This window comes from Neofelis nebulosa, chromosome 5 (genome assembly GCF_028018385.1).
Source record: "Neofelis nebulosa isolate mNeoNeb1 chromosome 5, mNeoNeb1.pri, whole genome shotgun sequence".
In the NCBI taxonomy this organism is placed as follows: Eukaryota; Metazoa; Chordata; class Mammalia; order Carnivora; family Felidae; genus Neofelis; species Neofelis nebulosa.
Window position 1 is genome coordinate 30,113,929 of NC_080786.1, and position 22,302 is coordinate 30,136,230.

The 22,302-nt window shown below is 48.7% G+C and overlaps 1 protein-coding gene across 1 annotated transcript in view; it reads right to left on the reverse strand.

The window, feature by feature from the left end:
• The window catches only part of SLCO2A1 (solute carrier organic anion transporter family member 2A1), an 83,653-nt gene that overhangs the window by 42,123 nt on the left and 19,228 nt on the right, over positions 1 to 22,302 (reverse strand). The window contains exon 2 of the mRNA XM_058729942.1: positions 3,611 to 3,748. Within this exon, the coding sequence (XP_058585925.1) occupies positions 3,611 to 3,748 (138 nt within the window). The remainder of the gene's footprint in view (positions 1 to 3,610; positions 3,749 to 22,302) is intronic.

A 22,302-nucleotide genomic window follows, 5' to 3' on the forward strand; every position in this document is an offset into this window, starting at 1 on the left:
AGCAGCCTCCTAACTGGGCCCCAGGGGGGCCACTCTTGCCTTCCTGCAGCCTATTTTCCACCTGGCAGACAGAGTGATCCTGTTGACATGTCAGACCATGCTTCCTTTGCTCAAACTCATAACAGTAAAAGGCAAAGTCTGTCCCAGAGCCTCCTGAGCCCTATGGGGCCTGCCTCCCTCTGTGTTAAGGCTCTGATGTGCTCTCCTCCATCCCCCTTCCTCCCTCGCCCCAGCTGCTCTGCCTCTAGCTGTTCTAACACATGCCCTCGTCGGGCCTTTGTACTTGTTGCCCCTTCTCTTACGTGTCCACAGGGCTCCCTTGTCATCTAACCTACTTTAGACCTCTGCTCAGATGGAAATGTCTCATTAAGGTCTTCTCTGAAAAATAAGGGAGTGGCGCTGGGTGAAAGGGGTGAAGGTGCTCAAAAGGTACAAACTTCTAGTTATAAAATAAGTAAGTACTGGGATATAATGCCCTCCATGGCGACTCTAGTTAATAACACTGTATTGTTTATTTGAAAGTGGCTAAGACCGTGGATCTTAACTGTTCTCATCAGAAGAAAAACAAGCTGTAACTGTGTGAGGTGCTGGATGTTAACTAGACTTATTGCGGAAATCATTTTGCAATATACGCAAAGGTCGAATTGTTAGGCTGTATACCTGAAACTAATATTATGTTAAATGTCAATTATATCTCAATAAAAAATGAATTAAATATAACTCATATTTATGATAATTAAGTATAACTTATAATTTAAGTTATTTTAAATATATTTTATAATTTAAATTGTATTTAAATATTTTTATAAGTTATATTTAAATACATATCTTTTAAATTTATTTTAGAGAGAGCGTGTGTACGTGCATGCACACAAGTAGGGAAGGGACAGATGGAGAGAGAGAGAATCCTAAGCAGGCTTCATGCTCAGTTCAGAGCCTGATGCGGGGCTTAGTCCCACAACCCTGAGATCATGACGTGAGCCAAAATCAAGAGTCAGACGCTCAACCGACTAAGCTACCCAAGTGCCTCTAAATACATTTTATAATTTAAGTTCTATTTAAATATTTTCATAATTTAAATAGAATTTATATAAAAAGTTATTTAAAATAAAACCACCACTTCACTCCATGACTTTATCTTTCTTCATAGCACTTACTGTAATCTGATTTACCAAATTTTATTTATTTCTGTAAACAAATGTCATATTTATCATTAGAATGATATATGAGCAGAAGTTTTTATCTGTCTGTTCATTTCTGCCTCTCCATACCTAGAGCAGTGTTTGACACATAGTTAGTGCTCATTAAATATTTGTTGAATAAATGAATGAATGAATGAATGAATGATAGGCTTTTTCAAGAAGGCACAATTGCTCAGAAGATTCCTGCTTTGTGGCCAAGAGTAAGATGGTTTATAATATATACAGAAAGGGGGTGTGAAGGTACGCGGGGAGGCAGCCTAGCCTGATCTAGGGGGTTGCTCCGGCCCCTGGCTAGACATGGTTCTAGAAGATTCTGAAACCCATACCCGGAAGCAAAGCTTTCATTTATGCTTCTTAGATTTTTATCTCCCCATCCTTTTATTTCTCTATCATTTTTTCAAGAAATGATTGTAACTGTCAGACTAGAAAGGCTAAGCTACCTGAGGCTGACTTTAAAAGGTCTGGGTGAGGAGGGGTAGCAAAGCACCCCACAATGGGAAGGAAGGCCTGTGGTGCCCGAGCCCTGTCCATCTGGATTTGGCCCCTCCAGCACTGCCAGGGCCTGGGCTCACTTCTTGGAGAGAAGTGGGGCCTCCACAGCACTTATGGCTGATGCTGGCTTAAGACCTTAGTCCCCAAAGTTCTCTTCAGCAGTGGAGTCCCTTTGAAAAAGCCATTTTTCCATAGTAAAATATAACATCATTTCATACACATGAATGAGGCGGTTCTAGCTGAGGTGAGGAGGGCCCTGCCATCCACACCTCAGCCCCTCGGCAGCCCCTGAACAGCTCGTTGACATCCCGTTAGACCCCTGAAAGTTGTTACTGAGCCCTTTTGTGACACCTCCCTGCCCATCAGTGTCCCCAAACACGGGTGTCCCCAGGGCAAACTGGTGGCGGGCATTAAGGGTGGAGCCCCGAGGGCTCCCTCTGACTTTGCCCAGGCCTGGCCTGCAGCAGTGAGCAGAAGAAGAGGCTGCCTCACAGGGCAAGATGCCCATGTCTTCTCCCGCCAGCCAAGCTCCTCGTCCTGTCGCTGGCCTTTTGCACCCAGCCCTCCCCTCCCCTTCACTCACCCGCCAGCCTGGAAGGCTCTGGGACCAGGCAGCAGCCCGAAGCCTCATGCACCTGGAGGCTGGCCACACACTCCACAGTCAAGACGGCCTCACCTTCCCCTCCGCCAGGCCCATTCTCCTCTAGCACCTCTCAGGCTTCTGGCGGCAGCCTCCCTGTAGTCTGTGGGACTTCAACCCTGCACTCCAGCAGCTGCCAAATCCTGCCTTTTCTTCATTCGCACTGTTGCTGGGGTCCTCTTCTCCCCCAGCCTCTCCAGCCTGGCTTGGTGGCACCAGCTCCCAGCCAGCTGACTTCTGGATGCACTGTCCCCCACCTCTAGTGTCTCCCAGTCACCTCTTCCAGGGGGTTCCCATTCATGAGACTGTTCATCCTGCCTGGCTCTGTTCAAGTAGCCGTGCCAGTTCCTTACCACCTACCACAAAAGCTGGAAGCCTTGAGCTTGACCATAAAGGTCTCCCCTGATTTGGCTGCCCTCTGCTCTCCTGCTCTGCTGCTAAGAGCCCTACTTTACTACTCAGTCTGTTTCCAAATGCCTGCATCAGAAACAACAAGAGTGTAGAAAGCTCTTTGGCTGAGTTTCCTCTCCTACCTTCATACACTCACCCATCTACCTCCCCCACACACAATGACATACACAAATACACAGACAGATACACACTGGCACAGATCTTCATAGACACAGAGACACAAATAACACACACACATAGTCTCACATAGAGGCACAGATCACAGATACATATATGTAGTGACACACGCAAACACACACAAATACTGAGATACAGATGTACACACAGGAATACACAGTCACACACACACAGGATTGTTAGGTGTAAGAAATAAACCTGCTCGGGGCGCCTGGGTGGCTTAGTCGGTTAAGCGTCTGACTTCGGTTCAGGTCATGATCTCACAGCCTGTGAGTTCGAGCCCTGTGTCGGGCTCTGTGCTGACAGCTCAGAGCCTGGAGCCTGCTTGGGATTCTGTGTCTCCCTCTCTCTCTCTGTCCCTCCTCCGCTCGTGCTCCGTCTCTCTCTCACTCTCTCAAGAATAAATCAACATTAAAAAAAAATTAATAAAAAAAAAAAAGAAATAAACCTGCTTGCAGGGCTGCTGTGACTAGGCCCCAAGTTTAGGTGCTGCCAGAGGCTCTTAGCCCCGTGCCTGGTTCAGCAAAGCCTCGGAAAAGGTAGCTGCCTCCATGCCTGAGGCATCTAGCAGTCTCTAGGTCCCATGTGTGCATCCCCAGCTCCCCTGCCCCTCTCAGAGCCCTCAAGCAGACCCTGTGATCAGGGTGGCACACAAGTGGGGTCCAAGGGACTGGAACCTCCTGCTTACCTCATTCAAGCTGGAAATGAGCCCTGAAGAGGAACTGGAGAGCCCAAAGCGCTTCTCGATGGTGGTGAGGCTGCTCTTGAAGTAGGCGCTGTACAGGAGCTGACAGAGCTGCAGGAGGCCATGGCAGAGCACGAACACCTAGGGGAAGAGACAGTGAGCCCGGGCTAGGACCTTGGCCTTCCACCACGGGACCTCTGCGGCATGGAGCCCCAGCAGTCCGGCCTGCCTCCTCACCTGTTACTTGGGAACACTTACTTTATGGCTAGGTCCGGAGGGTGAAATGATAGGGTTGCATCAGTGCTTTGCCCCACGGACTCACTCAGGGCTGCTGGCCATTGCCATCATTCCCGCCATTCCTAGCCCTGTCAGCATGAAGGTCCCCGCAAAACCACAGGGCTGGAGAAGCACCCTCACCCCCAAGGGGAGGGAAAGGTGTGACTCATCAGCTCCACATCTAGAGCACTCAGCACCTTGAATTGTCCCCTAACTACACCACAGTGCCCCCCCCCCCCGCCCCTGGCACTGCTCTGCCCTTCCTCCTGAGTCCTGTGAAGACTGGAAGCCAATCTCCAGCTGTCCAGGTCACTCTCAGGGACACAGAAAGCCTGAGGGCACTTGCTTCACTCCTCTTGACCTGTTCTCCATTCCCCACTCCACCATCAATTTCCATTCTCCAAGGCTGGTCTCTAATGCACCATGGTGGGTTCCCAAAACCCCTGGTTTGAATGAATGTCCCCCAGCTTGCTATCACCTCTTATCAGGGGTGTCTGTGATTGTGCTTGCTCCTCCATGGATGAATGATAAGGGTCCCAGGAAGGCCCTGGGCCACTGTCTCTTCATCCTTCCCTGCCCTATATGTCTGCCCTAAGAGTATGAGTAAATATGAATGTGAGTTTGGGGTTGATGGGACAGATACACAGCTGGGAGGGTGACAACGGTTTGTAGCACCTGGAGTTGGCTCCAGGCTGAGATCTGGGACCTTGTGGTTCTCAGCCAGTGGGCTGGGCCAGAGCAGGCTCAGAGCCAGGAGTCCCACATCCCTGAGCTCCCCTGCAAGGTGCCCCTTGCTGGAGATTGCACTTTTCCTCCAGGGAAGGGTGCGGTGCCCTTGTGTTTCATAGTCTGCCAAAACTCTTCCCTTAATTAAGGGCTGGCATCTTAGAAGAGCAACTGGGTCTCCTCCTTCATTTCCATTTCCTTGCACAGCCGAGGCCACCCCCTGTGCGGGGGCCCCCCTCCAGGCTGTGGGATCAGAGCTGACATTCCCTCTCCTACCTGCCAGGGCAGAGTCCTTGTGAGGGCAGCCTGGGGCCTCCGACAGGGCCCGGCACTGGCTGTCTGCCCACACATGCATCCATGCTCACAGTCTCCAAATCCGAGGAGGCCAAGACACCCACAAAACCACACACCTCTCCAAAGTGCCGCCTACTAGAGCCCGCGGCCACCTAGCTCCTCACCAGGGACAGAAGGAAGCCTGTACACCTGGAGGTGGAGGGAGCACTCCATACCTGCCTCTCTAGGGAGGCCTTGCTTAGCTTCATTTCATATATTGCTATTCTTAAGATTTTGTGATAAAGATGTTTTTGAAAATGATCTAGTCCCACTGTCTTTTATAAATGGGGAAACTGAAGTCCTGACATGGGGGTCCCAAGTGCCTTGCAGAGCATTCTGTATGCAGTCAGCACTCTGGGCTCGGGTGCCAGGCAGTGAGATACCAGGAGTGCACCAGTTCTGGCCCTGCCTCTTGGGGTCTTGATTTCCCTGTGAGGTAACTGGGCTAAATTGGTGGTTCTTTTTTTTTTTTTTTTTTTTTTTAATTTTTTTAACGTTTATTTATTTTTGAGACAGAGAGAGACAGAGCATGAACAGGGGAGGAGCAGAGAGAGAGGGAGACACAGAATCTGAAACAGGCTCCAGGCTCTGAGCTGTCAGCACAGAGCCTGACGCGGGGCTCGAACTCACGGACCGTGAGATCATGACCTGAGCCGAAGTCAGACACTTAACCGACCAAGCCACCCAGGCGCCCCAAAATTGGTGGTTCTTAACTCAGTTCTCATCCATGATCGCTTAGTGGGGGCTGGTGGTGTCTCTGAAATATAAGGTCAGGCCCAAACTGAGGCCTGCTGAGTCAAAACTGGTGGAGGTGAAGCCCGAAGTGTGTTATTTAGACAAATTCACCCAGCAGAATCCACTGGGCAATGCGTGTTATGATGCCGTGGCTCTGACCATTTGTGTGCAGAGGGTAATGTATGAAGATGAGGAAAAGAAAACAAATTGGACACAGACAGTCCCGAATGTACAGGGGTTTCTGCTGAGGATCGGCCAGATGGAAAAGCACCTTAAGATAGTGAGGGTGGCAGTAAAGGAGAGTGAGGGACTTTTCCAGTATGGACACGGCAGTGGAGCAGGCTTGAACCCCGCTTCCTGGCCCAGGACAGATCCAGGAAAGAGCCAAGTGATCTCAGATGCCTCACCAGACCTCTTCTGACGCTCTGTCTGTGGTCCCCATCTCTGGGACACAACACCTTTTCTGCACACATTCATTGGAAAATCCATTTGTGGCACCCACATCTCAGTCCCTCATTTAGAACTTTCCCCAGGGCTTGACACTCAAGTCCATCCTATTGTTTGCTGACTGTGTCCACCTGGACATTCTCAGACCCACGTCCCAAACATGACTCATTGTCCCCACAAACCTCTCCTGTTTTCCCTTCTTTCCCCAGCACCTTCACTCAGCTCCCCAAGCTAGAAACTGGGAATCCTCCTAGATGCCCGTGCTTCTCACACTCTGACATCTGGCGCCCTTGCTGAGCCCTGTGATTTCTCCTTGGCACCTCTTGTATTTGACCTGTGCTTTGTTTGCACAGCATGCCTTGCCTCAGGCCCTCCCCTTAAAATCCCCCATCCCACCACCCCAGATACAGCTTTCTCAAACTCAGATGCGAGCAGGCTATACCCAAATGAACACCACTCACTGGCTCCCCACTTCCTACATGATAAAAACCAATGCCTTGGTTTTTAAGATGCAATGGCATGGTATTTAAGATACTACAAATCCAAGACTTTGCCTGCCTCTGCCTACTCTGCTGTGGCTGATTGTATTTTATGAAAATGTCTATAACAATATCTGCCATCCCATGTGACAATGACATTCCTTCACCAAGAGGTGGGGTCTTGTGTTCCCTCCCCTTCAATCTGGGCCAATCTTAGTTACTTGCTTCTAATGAAGAGAGTGAAGCAGAAGGTGATGCTATGTGATCTCTGAGGCTAAGTCCTGACACTGACAGAGAATCCTTCTGACTCTCCTGGGTCCCTAAGAAGCCAGACATCCTGCTCAGTAAGGAAGCCCAGTCTTCCCTGCTCATGGAGAGGTCACGCGTCGTTGTCTCAGCCAACCCCAGCTCAAGTTCCAGCATCAACTGCCAGACATGTCACTGAAAGAGCCCCTGGAGGGTTCCAGCCCCAGCCTTCATGCCAAGTGGAGCAGAAATGAGCGATCCCACCAAGCCTTATACAGATGGCAGATTTGTGAGCAAATGAATGCTGTCATTCTTTGAAGCACTAAGTTTTGCATTGTTTTGTAATGCAGCACTAGATTGCTACAACCCCCATGGCCATACACTTTGCCCTTCAAACTCCATCAAGGTCATACTACTCCAGTTCTCCACAGCACACATTCATTGTCTGTGTCTCTGCTCACAATCTGCGCTGAATTATCTTCCCCTTCTTGATCTGGATAACTAACTCTTCTTGGCTCTTCTTGCCCAGCATGTGGCTCAGTTATGTGTCTAGTTCAAGGTTGCTTCTAAAAATCCCAGCATACTATTGCTGCAGAGGCCTCTTGGAGGCTTGGCACATGGTTGGCTTTAAGGGCAGCAGCATCTAGCAGAGGAGTGAGGGCCGTCATAACAGCCTGGGAGAGAGTATGAGATCGGGATGAAAGGTCGGGCAGCGGAGATCCAGGGAGGCACCCACAAAGGTTGAATTCACAAGGCTGTCAGTGATTTGAGTTGGAAGAAAAGGGGCAGAGTTTCCAGCCTCAGGGCCAGGAAGGGGGCAAGGCTGTGTGTGGAGATGGGGTCCCAGGCAGGGGAGTGTATATGGAGTGAAAGGACATTGAGTTCAGTTTTGGAATATCCAAGTTTCTGAGCATAAAGCTCAGAAAAGACCAGTCTCCCTCTAACCAAATTAGTAATGAATTAATAGGAATGACTAACCTCTACCAAATTCCCCAGCAGTCTCATGAGAGGAAGGTGAGGACAGTGGGAGAGAAAAAAATCTGTCTCCAATCTTTCCTGAAAGATCTGCCTTTGCTCTCTCCAGGAAACACAGAAATTCCCCGTTTCCCCCCCCAGATACTAGGTGGGAGCCTCTGCCTAGAGCCAGCTGGCACCTTTCCACATCCTACACCCCCTCACAGAGCCAACCTCATCACCAGCTTTCAGCCAACTTTCACCATACTTCTCCAACCGAACCCTCTCTCTCCCTATCATCTTCAATCCCCTCACTATATTGTTTTTTCTTTCTCATGGCACTTCTTGCTTCCTAAATTATATCATTGCCACTTATTGGCATCTTGCCCCACCAGACAGAGACTGCACAGAGGAAAGATGATGAATGGTTTTTAAGGTGCCACTTCCCCATTGCCTGGAACAATGCCCGGTCCATGTCAGAGCTCAATTGTTGTTGAGTGAATATATGTGTCTTTATCTTTATTTTTTAATTTTGTTTATTTATTTTGAGAGAAAGAGAGAGAAATGCATGAGCAAGGGAGGGGCAGAGAGAGAGAGAGAGGGAGATAGAGAATCCCAAGCAGGTTCCTCACTGTCAACTCTGCCTGATGTGGGGAATCACACTTGATTCCATGAACAGTGAGATCATGACCTGAGCCGAAATCAAGAGTCAGACGCTTAACCAACTGAGCCACCCAGGAGCCCCTGAATGTTTCTTTAAACTCATGGGGTGCCTGGGTGGCTCAGTTGGTTAAGCGTCTGACTCTTGATTTTGGCTCAGGTCATGATCTCATTGTTTGTGAGTTTGAGCCTCACATCAGGCTCCTCACTGATAGTGAGGAGCCCGCTTGGGGTTCTCTCTCTCTCTCTCTCTCTCTCTCTCTCTCTCTCTCTCCCCCTCCCTCCCCCCCCCCCAAAAATAAGTAAACAGAAAAAATAAATAAATACTCTAACTCATGAGTCCTTGCTCAAGAAATTCGTCCATCAGAGCCACTGAGGAAGCTGCAGGTTCATTCCAGTGATCTGTCCTCAGTCATTTATGAATGCCCCCTCAGTGCTGCCTTTGATCAGTCTATAAGCCACATAGGTCTCAAGGCACAAAATCACATTTATCCACTCTGCTGCCCCATTCATTTTCTTGGCTCAATGCTAAGTCACTGTTGGATTTTTCTAAACCCAAACTAAAAAGTTCAACATTCGCATTTATGTCTGAAGGGGCTTTCTGGGGTAGTAGAAATATTTTATATTTTGATTGTAGCAGTATTTACACAGGTGTATACATTTGGCAAAACTCATCAATCATTTAAAATCTGTGCACTTTTGTATATAAACTAGAGTTCAATAAAGTTGATTTAAGGAAAAACTGATTTTAAAAGGACTTGCAACCATGAAGGTATTCAAGATAATGTTCTGAGGCTTTGAAGGGAGTTCCACAGTTTGGTTTTGTTTTTTAATATGAGCATTGGTAATGTCATTGGAATACATTTATTTACTCAAAGAGCCCACTTTGAAAGGGTCAGAACCCACGTAAATGGCTATGTTTGTGTGGTGTGCCAATATAAGCAGCTAGGTTTCTGTGTGTGTGTAAAACTGTACATGTCTTTTGGCACATCTTGTAGAAGGAAGCTCGAGGAGAAGGCTAACACAGGGGAATATTTCTGCAAGGCGTGGTAGAAGGGAAGCTCTTAGACCCAAATGCTCATGCCCACAACCCCATTCCTTCTCTCAACCCTAACAATCATGATGAGGAGGCTTGGAGAGGAGGTAAGCAGGGAAACTGGGGTGGTCATGAAGGTCTTTCTTCTAAAGAAGAGAAATCTTTTTGCTACATGTGCCAAAGATCTCCAAAAGGCTGACAAGATGGCTGAGATGCCAAGTGAGGGTTCAGAGTGAGGCCCTGGGCCCCAGCGAAGCTTCAAGATGTAAGTAATACCACCATAGAGGGTAAGCCATAAGGACAAGGAGGGAAGCCTTTGCAGCTCAAGATAAATGAGAAAGGGTCAAAGTGCAGCTAATACATGGTGTCCTTTACACGTCCATCACCCTCTTTTCCAAACTAAGCATTATGACTATGATCTGAGGCATCCACTCACGATTATAGGGACACTGGGCAGAGGTTCTGAAATGTGATGCCCATGAGGTTGCTACCTGTTTAATCATGGACTCTGCCATCCACCAATTCTGATTTTGTACACACACATCCTAGGGAAGGCAAAACTCTAAAAAATTCACTTGATACGTGATGTCCACTAGGATGTGACATCTCTGAGATAATTTAATCTACCAAGAGAGGCTAGGAGTAGGAAGAAAACTATTCAGGAGCAGGAGGTGGGGCTGGACTGAAACCTAGGCTGTGACCTCCCAGTTTGAACAACTACTTCCCTCCATACATGGCAGCTGCCACGAATCTAAATGGAACTATTCTTTGGAAGGAGGGAAGGGAGGAAAGGAGGGAAGGAAGGAATGAGGGAGGAGGGGGGAGGGAGGGAAGGAGAGAGAAGAAAGAGAAAAGAAGAGCACAGTGAGACCTTATTCTCACCCTCCCAGCAATTCAGGGAGAGTTCAGGGGTGTGCTGAGGGCCACTCAGCAGTTCTCTGAGTGAGGGCGGAGACCCCAAGGCACTGCTTGCTTTCATTCCTCCAACCTCTGGAGTCAAAATCTGGCTCCAGAGACCATTCTGCCGCTCCTGTCCCCCGGCTGGAGCTGACCACACCCCAGACAGGCTCACACGTCTCTCAGGAAGCATCAGAGCTGCAGAGCCACGCTGAAGACCCTCCTGGGTTTGAGCAACAGCTGGCATTCGGAACCCCCTTTCCACAGTCAACTGGAATCTCTCCTATGTAATCAGAAACCCATTTACACTTCTTTTCTCTTTTTCATTCTCTCCCTTCGTTTTGTATCAATGTAAGATGTGCATATATTTTTAAAAATCAGGTAACACGGAAGGGCTTAGACTGCCAAGGCTCTGCCCTGCCCTCAGCTCAAGCCCAGCACCAGTGCAGCAGGAGGTCAGGGACAACCACCTTTGGTCTGAGCTGTTCGATGGATTACATCCACACATATCAGAATAACACGCTTGTTCTGCAGTCTCCTGATTTATCACTTTGGACTGCATGCCATTAGAGGAGAGGATTTAGCTCATGTATTCCTACATCTCCCACCCCTCTCCCAGTTCCTTCCAACTTGCAATAGTTCTACAATATTGGATCTACCAAGTGACCCAACACTGGATCACTTTGCTCTGTGGCAAGCAGGCAGGGAGCCAGAAGGCGCAAAACTTCCCTTCTCAGTGTGCACGTGTGCCAGCTGATGGTTCCTCAGCTGAAGGTTGCCTGTGTTTCCCAAGGGTAAATGGATGAATCCCTTGGGATTCCCTTCGGCCCCACTTCCCATCTCTGTCTCTGCCAGCCCTCCACATTCTAAATTGGTCGCTCTCTAGGGCTGTGCCCAGTGCAAGGGTTCCACACCCTGCAGGCCCCATGCGTGCACCTCACAGCAGGCCTTCCTCAGCCCATCGACGTTCTCAGCTGCCTCCATCTTACTGAGATTATTGCAACTGCTCACCTACTCACAATCTCTCCTTTCTCTTTTCTGTTACTGGCTTTCACCATTCTTTTATTCATCACTCTCATTATACTGAGGGTGATGGAGATGAGGGGAGACAAATATGTGCCTGGCCTGCCATCTTGAATCATAAACGCAACGTCTTTCCTGATGCTAGGTCTAGCAAACAAATTGATAATTCTGTGCCCACTTTTACAACAGAGAAAAAAAAGCAGTATACACCTGTCTGTGGACGAAGTAGTCAAACCAAAACGTGTATCCAGGTCTTTCTCTACAACTCTCCCCCACGACCTCCCTACTACATTCATGCATTCTGATACCTCATTTCTTTGATCAGAATCTTCCACAAAGTGCTATTTCCAGTGGTATCTCCAAAAGAAGGCACATGGCTGGAAGGTGGTGCTGGCTCTAGGTGTCTGCCCATCTCCACGTGTATTTGCGTCTTTCAGTGTCTCTACCCTCATAGCCCAATCTCAGCCCTGGCTGGCAGTTCACCACATGGGTAAAACCTTGGAGGTGAGGCCCTGGGCTCAAGATGCCCTAGTGCAACGGGGACGAAGAAGAGAACTCAGAAAGGGTGATGCTCGCCGTTTCCCAGTGACCTGACAGACCAACGCACCTGAAAGGGGAGGAGGCTCTGTGTTAGCTCCTCTGAGGCCCACTTGAAAGGCCCCTCAGACAGAGTTGGATGGGAAACAGGAATCCCTTTCCCCTGTCCTGACACAAAAAGAAGGAAGCAAAGCAAGGACTCAGAGGCGAAAGGCCTCCTTCATCAGTCGGCTGGCTTACCCCTCCTGTACCTTCTGCAGGGTGTGGCTTTGGATCCCAACCATGGCCCAGTGGCCCCAAAGGGGAACGTCTCTTTCAAGAAGTGATTCAGGAAATCAAATATTTTCCCATGCAGGAAGAATGCCTGAACAAGATAAAGTTCAGAGATTCAAAATAGCCAGCCCAGGGTCAAAGTTGGTGGTATTCATAGGGGCAATAATAAAAGGTATCTTTAGTATTATTATAAACTAGAAAAAGCCTTTGATATGACAGGGCCCTGGGAGACCCTTGGAAGTATAAAAATCAGGATAATCTAAGAAGAAAAACATGATTTCCACCACAGCCTCCTTGTTCCTTAAGAAGGAAGTAGCCAGACTGGAGAGTTGTAACTGGGACCCTGCCTGGGAGGGGAAGTGGTCAAGCCAGGCCCCTGTCTGTTCCCTCCAGCGCCCCCTTGCCAGCCTCTACTGTCCACAGAATGGCCTTACTGTATGGCAGGGTTCTCCTAATATGACAGACAAAGGCCACTCTCTGAGGCCTGTGAGAGCTGCTTCAGGGAGGAGGGAGGCTCAGTGGAGGCCAGGAGGCCACTGGAAACCACAGCAAGCACAGAGGGACATCATGCGCAGGTGGACGCTCTCCCACTTTCACACCGCCTGGGGGGTCCTGGCCAAGGCACTGTTTGGAGCCAGGTCCCCAACACTCTGAATTAGAAAAAAGATCTTTTGGCCATTGTTTAGTCTAGTCTACTCAGCTTAGATAAAAATCTCACCTGAAAACTCTCGCCTGTAAGATGAAACTAGATGGACCTTGAAGGTCCCAATCTGCATAATTCTGTAGTTTTTATTGTCATTTTGTGTGTTCTGTGTTTAATGTTATTATGAGCCAGAACAGGCCTTTGATAAGCCCAGGCCCTGGGGGCCTTGCAAGTACAAAGATCAGAACCATCTGTAAAGAGATATGGGGATTGCCATTCAGTCCTTGTCGGAGGGGACACCGGCACAGGAAAGGGAGCTACATGAGCTTTCTAGCTGCTAACACTAGTGATTCTCAAACACTTTTGGTTGTGGTTGTCTTAAGTTTTATCCTGCTGGTGCCTGTCCGGCACTTGGCCCCAGGGAGGGAGAAGGCAGAGGGCTAGATTGATCTGGTAGCATTTGAGAGGGAAAATAAAATGGAGGACAGAGGGTGAGAGACTGCCTGATATAATAGGGACCTGCAGTTCTGGGCTTTAGAAATCAAATTTCTGGAAGAGATGAGACATGAGCACATGAGACCAAATGAATTTATCAGATTAGCTAGAAGTATGGTGCTCAAGTGTCCCCAGAAAAACAAAAACTTTGAAACAAACATATCATTGACATTTATGTAAATATGTGTCCAAATTCTTCCTCAGAAATTCCCAAAGTTATTATTATTTTTTTAATGCAGAAAAGCTTCCCTTCATGGAGTACAAGTGCCATTTGTCTTTTTTGGAAGTTGGCACAAAAGTAATTTGTTAGATTGAAATAAGGCGTTATTAGGGAAACTTCTTTGAATCCACTTATGGCAGGAAAAGAACATCCAGACTGTATTAATATGGAGACTTTACCTATTTTATATTCTTGCTGTTCTTTGCAGTAACAAGATAGGATGTTAATATTTTCCCTTGCTTCTCTGAAGGGTTTGAAGATTAAGCCCGCAAGGAAGGGAAAGCTAGTTTTTCACAGAGAAAGTGGGGATGGGGGATGTGGAGTGAGAAGAGCCTGGAACCCTGAGAGCTGATCCCCAGGAAGCTGGCCAGAAGGGAGGCTGGCTCGTGGCCATGGGGGAGCACTGAGGGGCTGTCTGCTTTCTTCATATCATCTTGTTTGCTTATTTTTTTCTCTTTCCCTTTCATCAGTCTTGGTCACCCTGTATCTTCTGCATCTGGCTGACCATCTGGCACATAATAAATGTCCAATAAATATTTGCTCCGTTAAGTTAGTCCTCGTACTGCCCTGAGAGGTAGGTAGGATTCCTTTTGTTTATGGATGAGGAAATGGAGGTTCAGGGAAGCTTACACAATTGTCTCATGTCACACAGCTGGTAAATGGTAGGCAGCCAGCTGATGCCAAATCAGGCCATCACCCTGCCCCACCGAGCTGCCCGATCTTATGAGACTTTGGTGGAAGGAAGCATCCCTGAAGTTGTTTTCAGCAAGATTACTGGTTATCTAATTGCCAATCCAGTGGCCTCCAACGGTGGCTCTAAGTTTTGTTAGCATTCGACACACTTGGTTTCCCTCACCTTTGTGATATTACTTATCATCCCTCTTGCTCTGTCTGTCCCTTCTTAGAAATCCTTGGAGGGGGGCGCCTGGGTGGCTCAGTCGGTTGAGCGTCCGACTTCGGCTCAGGTCACGATCTCGCGGTCCGTGAGTTCGAGCCCCGCGTCAGGCTCTGGGCTGATGGCTCAGAGCCTGGAGCCTGCTTCTGATTCTGTGTCTCCCTCTCTCTCTGCCCCTCCCCCGTTCATGCTCTGTCTCTCTCTGTCTCAAAAATAAATAAATGTTAAAAAAAAAAATTTAAAAAAAAAAAGAAAAAAAAAGAAATCCTTGGGGGAGCCCTTTTCTGGCTCCCCACATAAAAAGGGTGGTATCTGTGCTCTATCCTCAGCCTTTTTGCCCATCTCTCTACACACATTGGCCCTGGGAACCTCGCCCACCAGCCCCCAACAGGGCCACCCTGGCGGGATGCTGAAGTCCTGCCATCGCTGGAGGGCAGACCCCTCCTCCTCTAGCCCAGGTCCTGCAATGAACTGCATTCCACACATTTCAGCTTTGACTCTCCTCCAGTATCTGAAATCCATGCCCCAAACCATGATCTTACCTTGGATCTCCTCTTCTCAATGTCAGTTCTCACCCTGGGACTTCAACCTCCAAACCAAGACTCAAATCCAGCTCATGGTCTCCAGCTCCACTGCCGCCCTCCACTCCAGCCAATGTCAGATCTCGCCTGGCTGCAATCAGGTTCCTACCCTTTTCTTAAGCTCACGCCTTCCTCCCTCCAATCTGTTCCTTAGCCAGGAGTCATATTTTTTTTAAGTTTATTTGTTTATTTTTGAGAGAGAGAGAGAGCACGAGCAGGGAAGGACAGAGAGAGAGGGAGGGAGAGAATCCTAAGCAGGGTTTAATCTCATGAACTGTGAGAGCATAACCTGAGGCAAGATCAAGAGTCAGACAGTTAACCACCAGAGCCACAAGGCACCCCTCCTTCCCCCAAGGAGTCATCTTTTAAGAGCTTTGAGTATAACATTCACACACAAAAGGCCTAAGTCATAGAGTACAACTTCGTAAAATCTCACAAACTGAGGACACTTAAAGGACCAGTGTACAGATTGAAAAACAGAACATGTCCTGCTTCCCAAAAGCCCGAGTACCCCTCTCACCACTCCCCACCTCCAGCAGAATGACTCTCCTGACTTCTAGCCACATGGGTTAGTGGCTTCTAGCCAATGGGCTAGTCTGCGTGTTTTGTTTGTACTTTACCGAAATACAATCACATACTATGTCAGCATGATGTTCTGAAAATGAATATCAGAGCCTGTTGTGACCCTCCAATAGATTCCCTCCATCTCAAAGTGAAAACAAGCAAAGTGTCCCAGCCTAGAGGCACCTCCCTCCCCCATCTAGCTCCTGTCTACCTTCTGCTCTCACTGCACTACCCACCACCTGGGCCTTTTCTCCTATGTTCAGCCTGTTGTAGAAAGTGAAAACTGAGTGGAAAATTCACGGCCCCTGTGAGATGAGGTGTTGCCTCAGAGCCATTCGCTTTACCTGGGGGCTCTTTACTCCTGTCCCCTCCCCTGGTTAGCTTCTACTCACCTGTCTTTCTGGTGGCAAAGAGTGGCCCTCCTGTTACACAGTCTCTGTTCCTATGGGGCACTGAGCCCAGACTGCATTTACAACCACCATGAGTGTTTTGGGCCCTGCAGCAATCCTGGAACCTAGCATGTACCTGTCACCTGCCAGCAGGGCAGAGGAGGAGAATGACCACAGAACACGGCTGCTACTTTATGAGGAAGAGGCGATGGCTCCGCAAATGCTTGATAATGAATAAATCAAAGGGAAGGAATACATTTTAGTGAATTGCACCACTGGTAACCTCGGCACCCAAAAACCATAAGTAAGTGGATGTGCAATTATCAAAAGGGATTGCAAATTCCTTGTACAAATAGGTAGGCTTTTTTCCTTCTATTGTACTCATTTATCTTCCAAAAAAGTTCTGGAGGCTGGTAAGTTACTTAGCAAGCCCTTATAAATTCTTTCACTTTCCTCTGAATTAGTGCTGGACTAGCTCCAAATCAGAGCTCCCAAGCATCTCCTCTTGGAGAAATGAAAGCCTAGACCCATCTTTGACTCTTGGCCTTTCCGGGTCTTTTAGCAGACAAGAGACTGGAGACTTGCCCTGAGCGGTGAGGAGAGAGTGGTGAGCGAGTGTCTCTGGGTGTGGCCGGGGGCCACCAGGTGAAGAGCCTGAGAAGGTTTAGTGGGTCTCCTGGCAGAATAAGGAAAGAGCCCTTGCCCAGGAAACCCCCACAGGGGGCAGCCTGTGCCCACCCACTGATGCTGGGCCTCAGCAGCATCAGCTCTGGGAAGACCAGTCCATAGCCTCCCTCAGAGTTCTGGATAAATCACAGCACGCTCAGCCCATCAAAGCCACAGGAGAGGCCTGAGAACAAAGTGTCAAGAACCTGCAAGAGAGTTAAACACAGCAGGTGTTTGAGAGGAGGGTGAGCCGTTGCCCACTCTGAGAGGCCCAGGCTCTGACATGCGTGTGGCCGCCCATTGGCCCAGGCCCAGCCACTGTGCTGGGCACCGCTCCCTGTCAGCACTCTCCCTCCCGCTGCTCTGGTGTCAGAGTGCCTCCCGAGGCTACGGCACAGGCACACACGCACACATGCACACATGCACACACATGCATCAGACAGGTGTGCTCAGCTCGCCACTCCCACCACGTGCACCCACACAGGTGGGGACTCCCCTGCAACAGGCCTGTCACTGGCAGAGACATGCTTTCCTGCTTGGGAACATTGTCACACCCCATCCTGATCACCCTGGCATTCCCCTGCACGCCGAGGGACCCAGGATTCACGGGCTGATCTCACAGATGCCCACACCCTTCCAAAATCTCATTACTCCATGAAAGCTATGCAGCCCCCTAATAACTTGGCCCCAGGTGGAGCAGGCCCTTGGCAGCCAGGATAAGACATTCAGGAGGCACAAAAAAGAAAACCCAACCTGCAACAGAGGGAATTGACTGCTCCTACATAGGAAAATCACCACACTTCTTTGGTTATTCCTTCCCTCTGTTCTTCTGGTGGCAGTTGGAAGGATGTCAGAAGGAAAGGGTTCTTTGTCTCACACTCAAATGTCTCTATCCCATCAGAACCTCAAGGGAATAAAGTGTCTTCCCTAAGTGCTAAGCAATGATCATGATTCCAGATTCTGCCACTTGACCTCCTATAGATCACAGCAATGGCGTGTAACCCAGTAATCTCAGTTTCCCCACTGGCCCATGACAAAATATCAAAGATATGGACCCAAAGGACTATACCACCTACAGTGGTGGTCCCCCAACACTCTTTGTTATGATCTTCATGACTGATTTCATGTCTCTCTACACCAAACTCTCTTAGCCCCTGGAACTCACAGAAAAATGCTAAGGACATTCTCTACCGCCTATGCTGCCCCCAGCTTCCTTGCTGGCTATGATGGGTTTAACTGTGTCCTTGGATTGTGTTAGGGTCAAAGCCCTAACTCCAGGTACTCAGGAATGTGACATTATTTGGACATAGGCTCTCTGCTGATGTAATCAAGTTAAGGTGAGGTCATACTAGAATAATATGGGCCCCAACCCAATGACTGGCATCCTTATGAGAAGAAGAAATTGGGATCCAGAGAAACACAGGGCAATGGAGGGAAAGAATGGATTGATGTGTCTATAAGCCAAGGAATACCAAGGACTTTTGCCAATCATTAGAAGTGCAAGGGACATGCCTTGGTCTTCATCCTCTTGGTTCAGTGACAGAATCCTGTCCCTCTGGCTCAGGTGTCCTCAGCTGACCCTCACAGAAACCTGTGTCACTTTCTCTGGGCCACCACATTACCTCCTCCAGCTCTCAGGAGCGTGTTCTCACCTGCTTTCCAGCTGCTTGAGGAAGTAGGTTGCTTTATTTTTTGAGAGAGAGAGAAAGAGAACACAAAAGAGAAAGCAGGGGAGGGGCAGAGACAGAGGGAGAGAGAGAGAATCCCAAGAAGACTCCATGCTGTCAGCACAGAGCCTGACTGGGGGCTTGATCCCATGAACCGTGAGATCATGACCTGAGCCAAAATCAAGAGTCAGATGCTCAACTGAACCACGCAGGCGCCTCGCTTTATTTTTCTAGTTGTTAAGTCCCTCCAAACTCACCCCAGCTATTTCCTTAATTCCTCTATTATTCACTTATTGTCCACTGTGGACAAACACTGACAGCCAGGACCTTCTGTGCTGGGCACCCATTTCCTGCCTCACCCCTGTTCCCATCCTTGATCTGCTTGCCCAATTTAGGCTCTGCTCCCCCAACCCTGGGTGTCTTCTTACTTGTTCTCAGGTTCCTCTGCCTTCTATTCACAACTGGACGGTGCTGACTGCTCATGTTTCATGAGAATTTTCCCCAAACACACAGACCTCTTTTCCGTGTGAGCCAATAGTCACAGGAAACCCATGTAAAATGTGATGGGGCAGGGGACACTTTCTCTCCTCCAACTGAAATGGTTTACCTCGTACCTTTCAAAGCTGCCATGTAGAAAGACTTGTCTCCTTGGTCGATGGTAAATTCTCACAAGCATCAGAGAATCGTCTGCAGACATTTTGCCAAAGAATATCTACTCACCATTTTTTCTAGATCTTATAAAGGACATAGCTCCAGGTTGACTTGCTTTTCCAGACTTATCCTTTTCCAGACTCCCTCTAAACCATGCCTGCCAGCAGGCACACCTGTAAGAAGCCCCCTTCCTCTCTGTGGCTGGCTCTGGGAGGTGGTGCAAGCCCCATCACACTGCACTTGTGTCCATTCCTTAAACACATCTCTCTTCATCTGGGTAATGCCCCCTGCACATGCTGCTCTCGGCCTAGAACACTCTCCTGTGTCCTCCCTGCCCAGACCTCCTTGTCGGCCTGTGATTTCCTTACCAAGCTCTGTTTGAACATCACTTTAATGCCATCACAGCTGTGATTCCAGGGCAATCATGATTATTCAGGGTTGCGGGGGGGGGGGGGGGCAGGTCCACTCTTAAAATCCTCACTTAGTTCAAAACACACACAAGTCAAGACTTACCCTTCACTGGATGTGGTATCTCCCTAAGACGACTGAAACCGCACCTCCTCTGCCAAAGGTGCAGATATAGTTTACAATTCTTTGGCCTGCCAGTGCTGATAGATTTTACTAGGGGCTGTGTGTGTGTATGTTGGGGGAGGGGGGTACATTATTGCTAATTTTGCCCAGAAGGAACATTAAAAATAATATAGTAAGGGGCGCCTGGGTGGCTCAGTCGGTTGGGCGTCCGACTTCGGCTCAGGTCACGATCTCGCCGTCCGTGAGTTCGAGCCCCGCGTCAGGCTCTGGGCTGATGGCTCGGAGCCTGGAGCCTGTTTCTGATTCTGTGTCTCCCTCTCTCTCTGCCCCTCCCCCGTTCATGCTCTGTCTCTCTCTGTCTCAAAAATAAATAAACGTTAAAAAAAAATTTAAAAATAAATAAAAAATAAATAAAAATAATAGAGTAAGCAGATATTTATTGAACAGCACCATGAGCCAAGCATATTCCAGAAGAGACCAAGGGTCAAGTAGGGCCAGACCCTTCTGGGGCAGTGTATTAGTAAGATGAAACATATGTACACAATAGTGGTAGTAACTACTCTCAAGGCAATATGGCAGACGCTAGAGGAATGATACAAGTAATGGTGCCAGAGGCACTCAGAATATGAGAAGGTGAGGGAGAGGTCCCTGGAGAAAATGAGGTCAGAGCTGGGTTTTTGAGGATGAGGAGAATGTCAGAAAGTGGAGGGGAACAAAGGGGTCATCCTAGCCCAGGAGGCAAGATGAGGAATGGAAAAACACAAGCATGACAGGATTGGGGTCAGGGAATGATCTGGTTAGTCTGAGAAAGTTCTGGCTAGGTGAGAGGGGAAAACCCAGTCAGGAAAGAGGATTGGTGCCCAAGGAAAGCCACAGAATTTTATCTCTCTTTGGCCATCACTGAAGACTTCTGGGAAGACATAATGCACGTCAAACATTTTTAGAAAGGTTAAACTGTAACAGGATGAGGGATAGAGGAGAGAATAGGACAACTGGAGGCAGGTAGGCCAATGCAAGGTTTTGGAACAGGTAGAGGAAGCCTCCAGTCAGAAGGGGCAGTGGACCAGGGGACATCAGCAGGAGAAAAGCTCCAGGGAAGGCAATGACTTGATGACTAAGGGAAAATGGGAGGTAGTGAGTGAGGATCTGAAGACCAAGGAAATGGAAAGAGGGAACTCAAAAGACAGTGGGAACATGGTGAGTGGTGAGAGGCACATGTAGACTATGGGGCTGGGGCAGACCCAAGCGGACATCCAGGGAGCCATCCCTGGGTTTCAGGCTGGCTGGCCAGCAGGTGCCTCTACAGATAGTGAGCCTTACTTCTGACAGCTATTCAACCTCATACCCAGGAAAATAGGATAAGTTCTTTTGGACCACATGGAATACAAGGATCAATCTCCAGAATAAAATGGTGACTCAATAGCTATATGTGGGGTTTTGAAATAAATCCCCTTTGGGCTTTATGCAATGTTGACATTCTTTGGGTGTCAACATTGCAAGAATGCTGCTATGGGAAGATGTCTTATCCCATTATCTCCGTTACCTTTTGTTCCTTCTCCCTGAGGCCAAAGAACCCTATGTTTTGTTAGACTCTACACAGCTGCAAGTTACCATCTATGAGATGCCTGAAATGGAGCCCTGGGGCATACCTCCTAACAGAAATTCACTTTCTAAGTTTGCAGAAGAATCAGGTCATTATCTGACGGATCTGAGTTCGAGCCTTGCTTCGGGTGAGCACAGGCTCCACTTCGGGCTCTGCGCTGACTGTGCAAAGCCTGCGTGGGATTCTCTCTGCCTCTCTCTGCCCCTCATGGGATTCTCTCTCTCTCCCTCTCTCTCTGCCCCTTGCTCACTCCCACCATCTCTCTCTCAAAAAAAAAAAAAAAAGAATCAGGATGATACACAGGCCTTTAACAAGGCTCTCTGGGACAGAAGAACTCTGGCTTTTAAAGGTGAAGGATCTGGAGGCTGACAGAAGTAGGTTGGTTGCTAGCAACGTACATGATTTGGTCCAAGTTGAGTCTTTCGTCTAGCCTCCAGATGGGTAGAAGTCTGCATCAGGATATAGGTGGTCTTCTGTCGGCATTTCTGGCCAGCTATTCCAGCTCTATTCTCTCCATTGCTTCAGCTTCTTTCTGGACTCTTGCAGACAGAGGGCCACTCCTTCTGTGACCTTGCCTCTTTGACTTTCCTATGTGTCTCTCAAGGTCTCCCTCTCCCCACCTCCCCTCTGTTTGCCTTCCTCCCAGTTCCAGTCTTCAGCTCAGCCAGGAGGGCAAGGAGGGAGAAACACCAGTGGGCCTGCATAGGGAAAGGTAGAAAAGCTGGGTGGGAACCAGTCTTCAGGCAGAGAGGAGAGAGAGAGAGAGAGGCAGGCAACACTGCAGAAAATGTCCAAAGCCTCTCTTGGAAAATTTCCTCAGGTCCTAGGCTGGTATTCGAGAATAAAAGGAAACTGTTATACTAGAAGTCAAGGCAGGAAGTCAAGCAAGGCATGCTAGCCTCTTTCCCACCGGAAAGTCATGTTTAGATAAGAGCCACCAGAACATCCTTCCCTGCTACCCACACCCTCTGGCACCCCCTCCCACACCACTGCCCAGGACCCCAGGGAGTAACAAAGGGACAGGGCCACAGTGATCTCCATCGCTGTGGGGAGGCTTCACTCAGGGTGCCAAGGTCTTCTGTGCACTGTGACATGTCTAGTCCAAACACAGGAAATGAGGGAAGGAGTAGGAGCAAGGGGGAAAGCAAGCACATTTCTCAAATTCTCT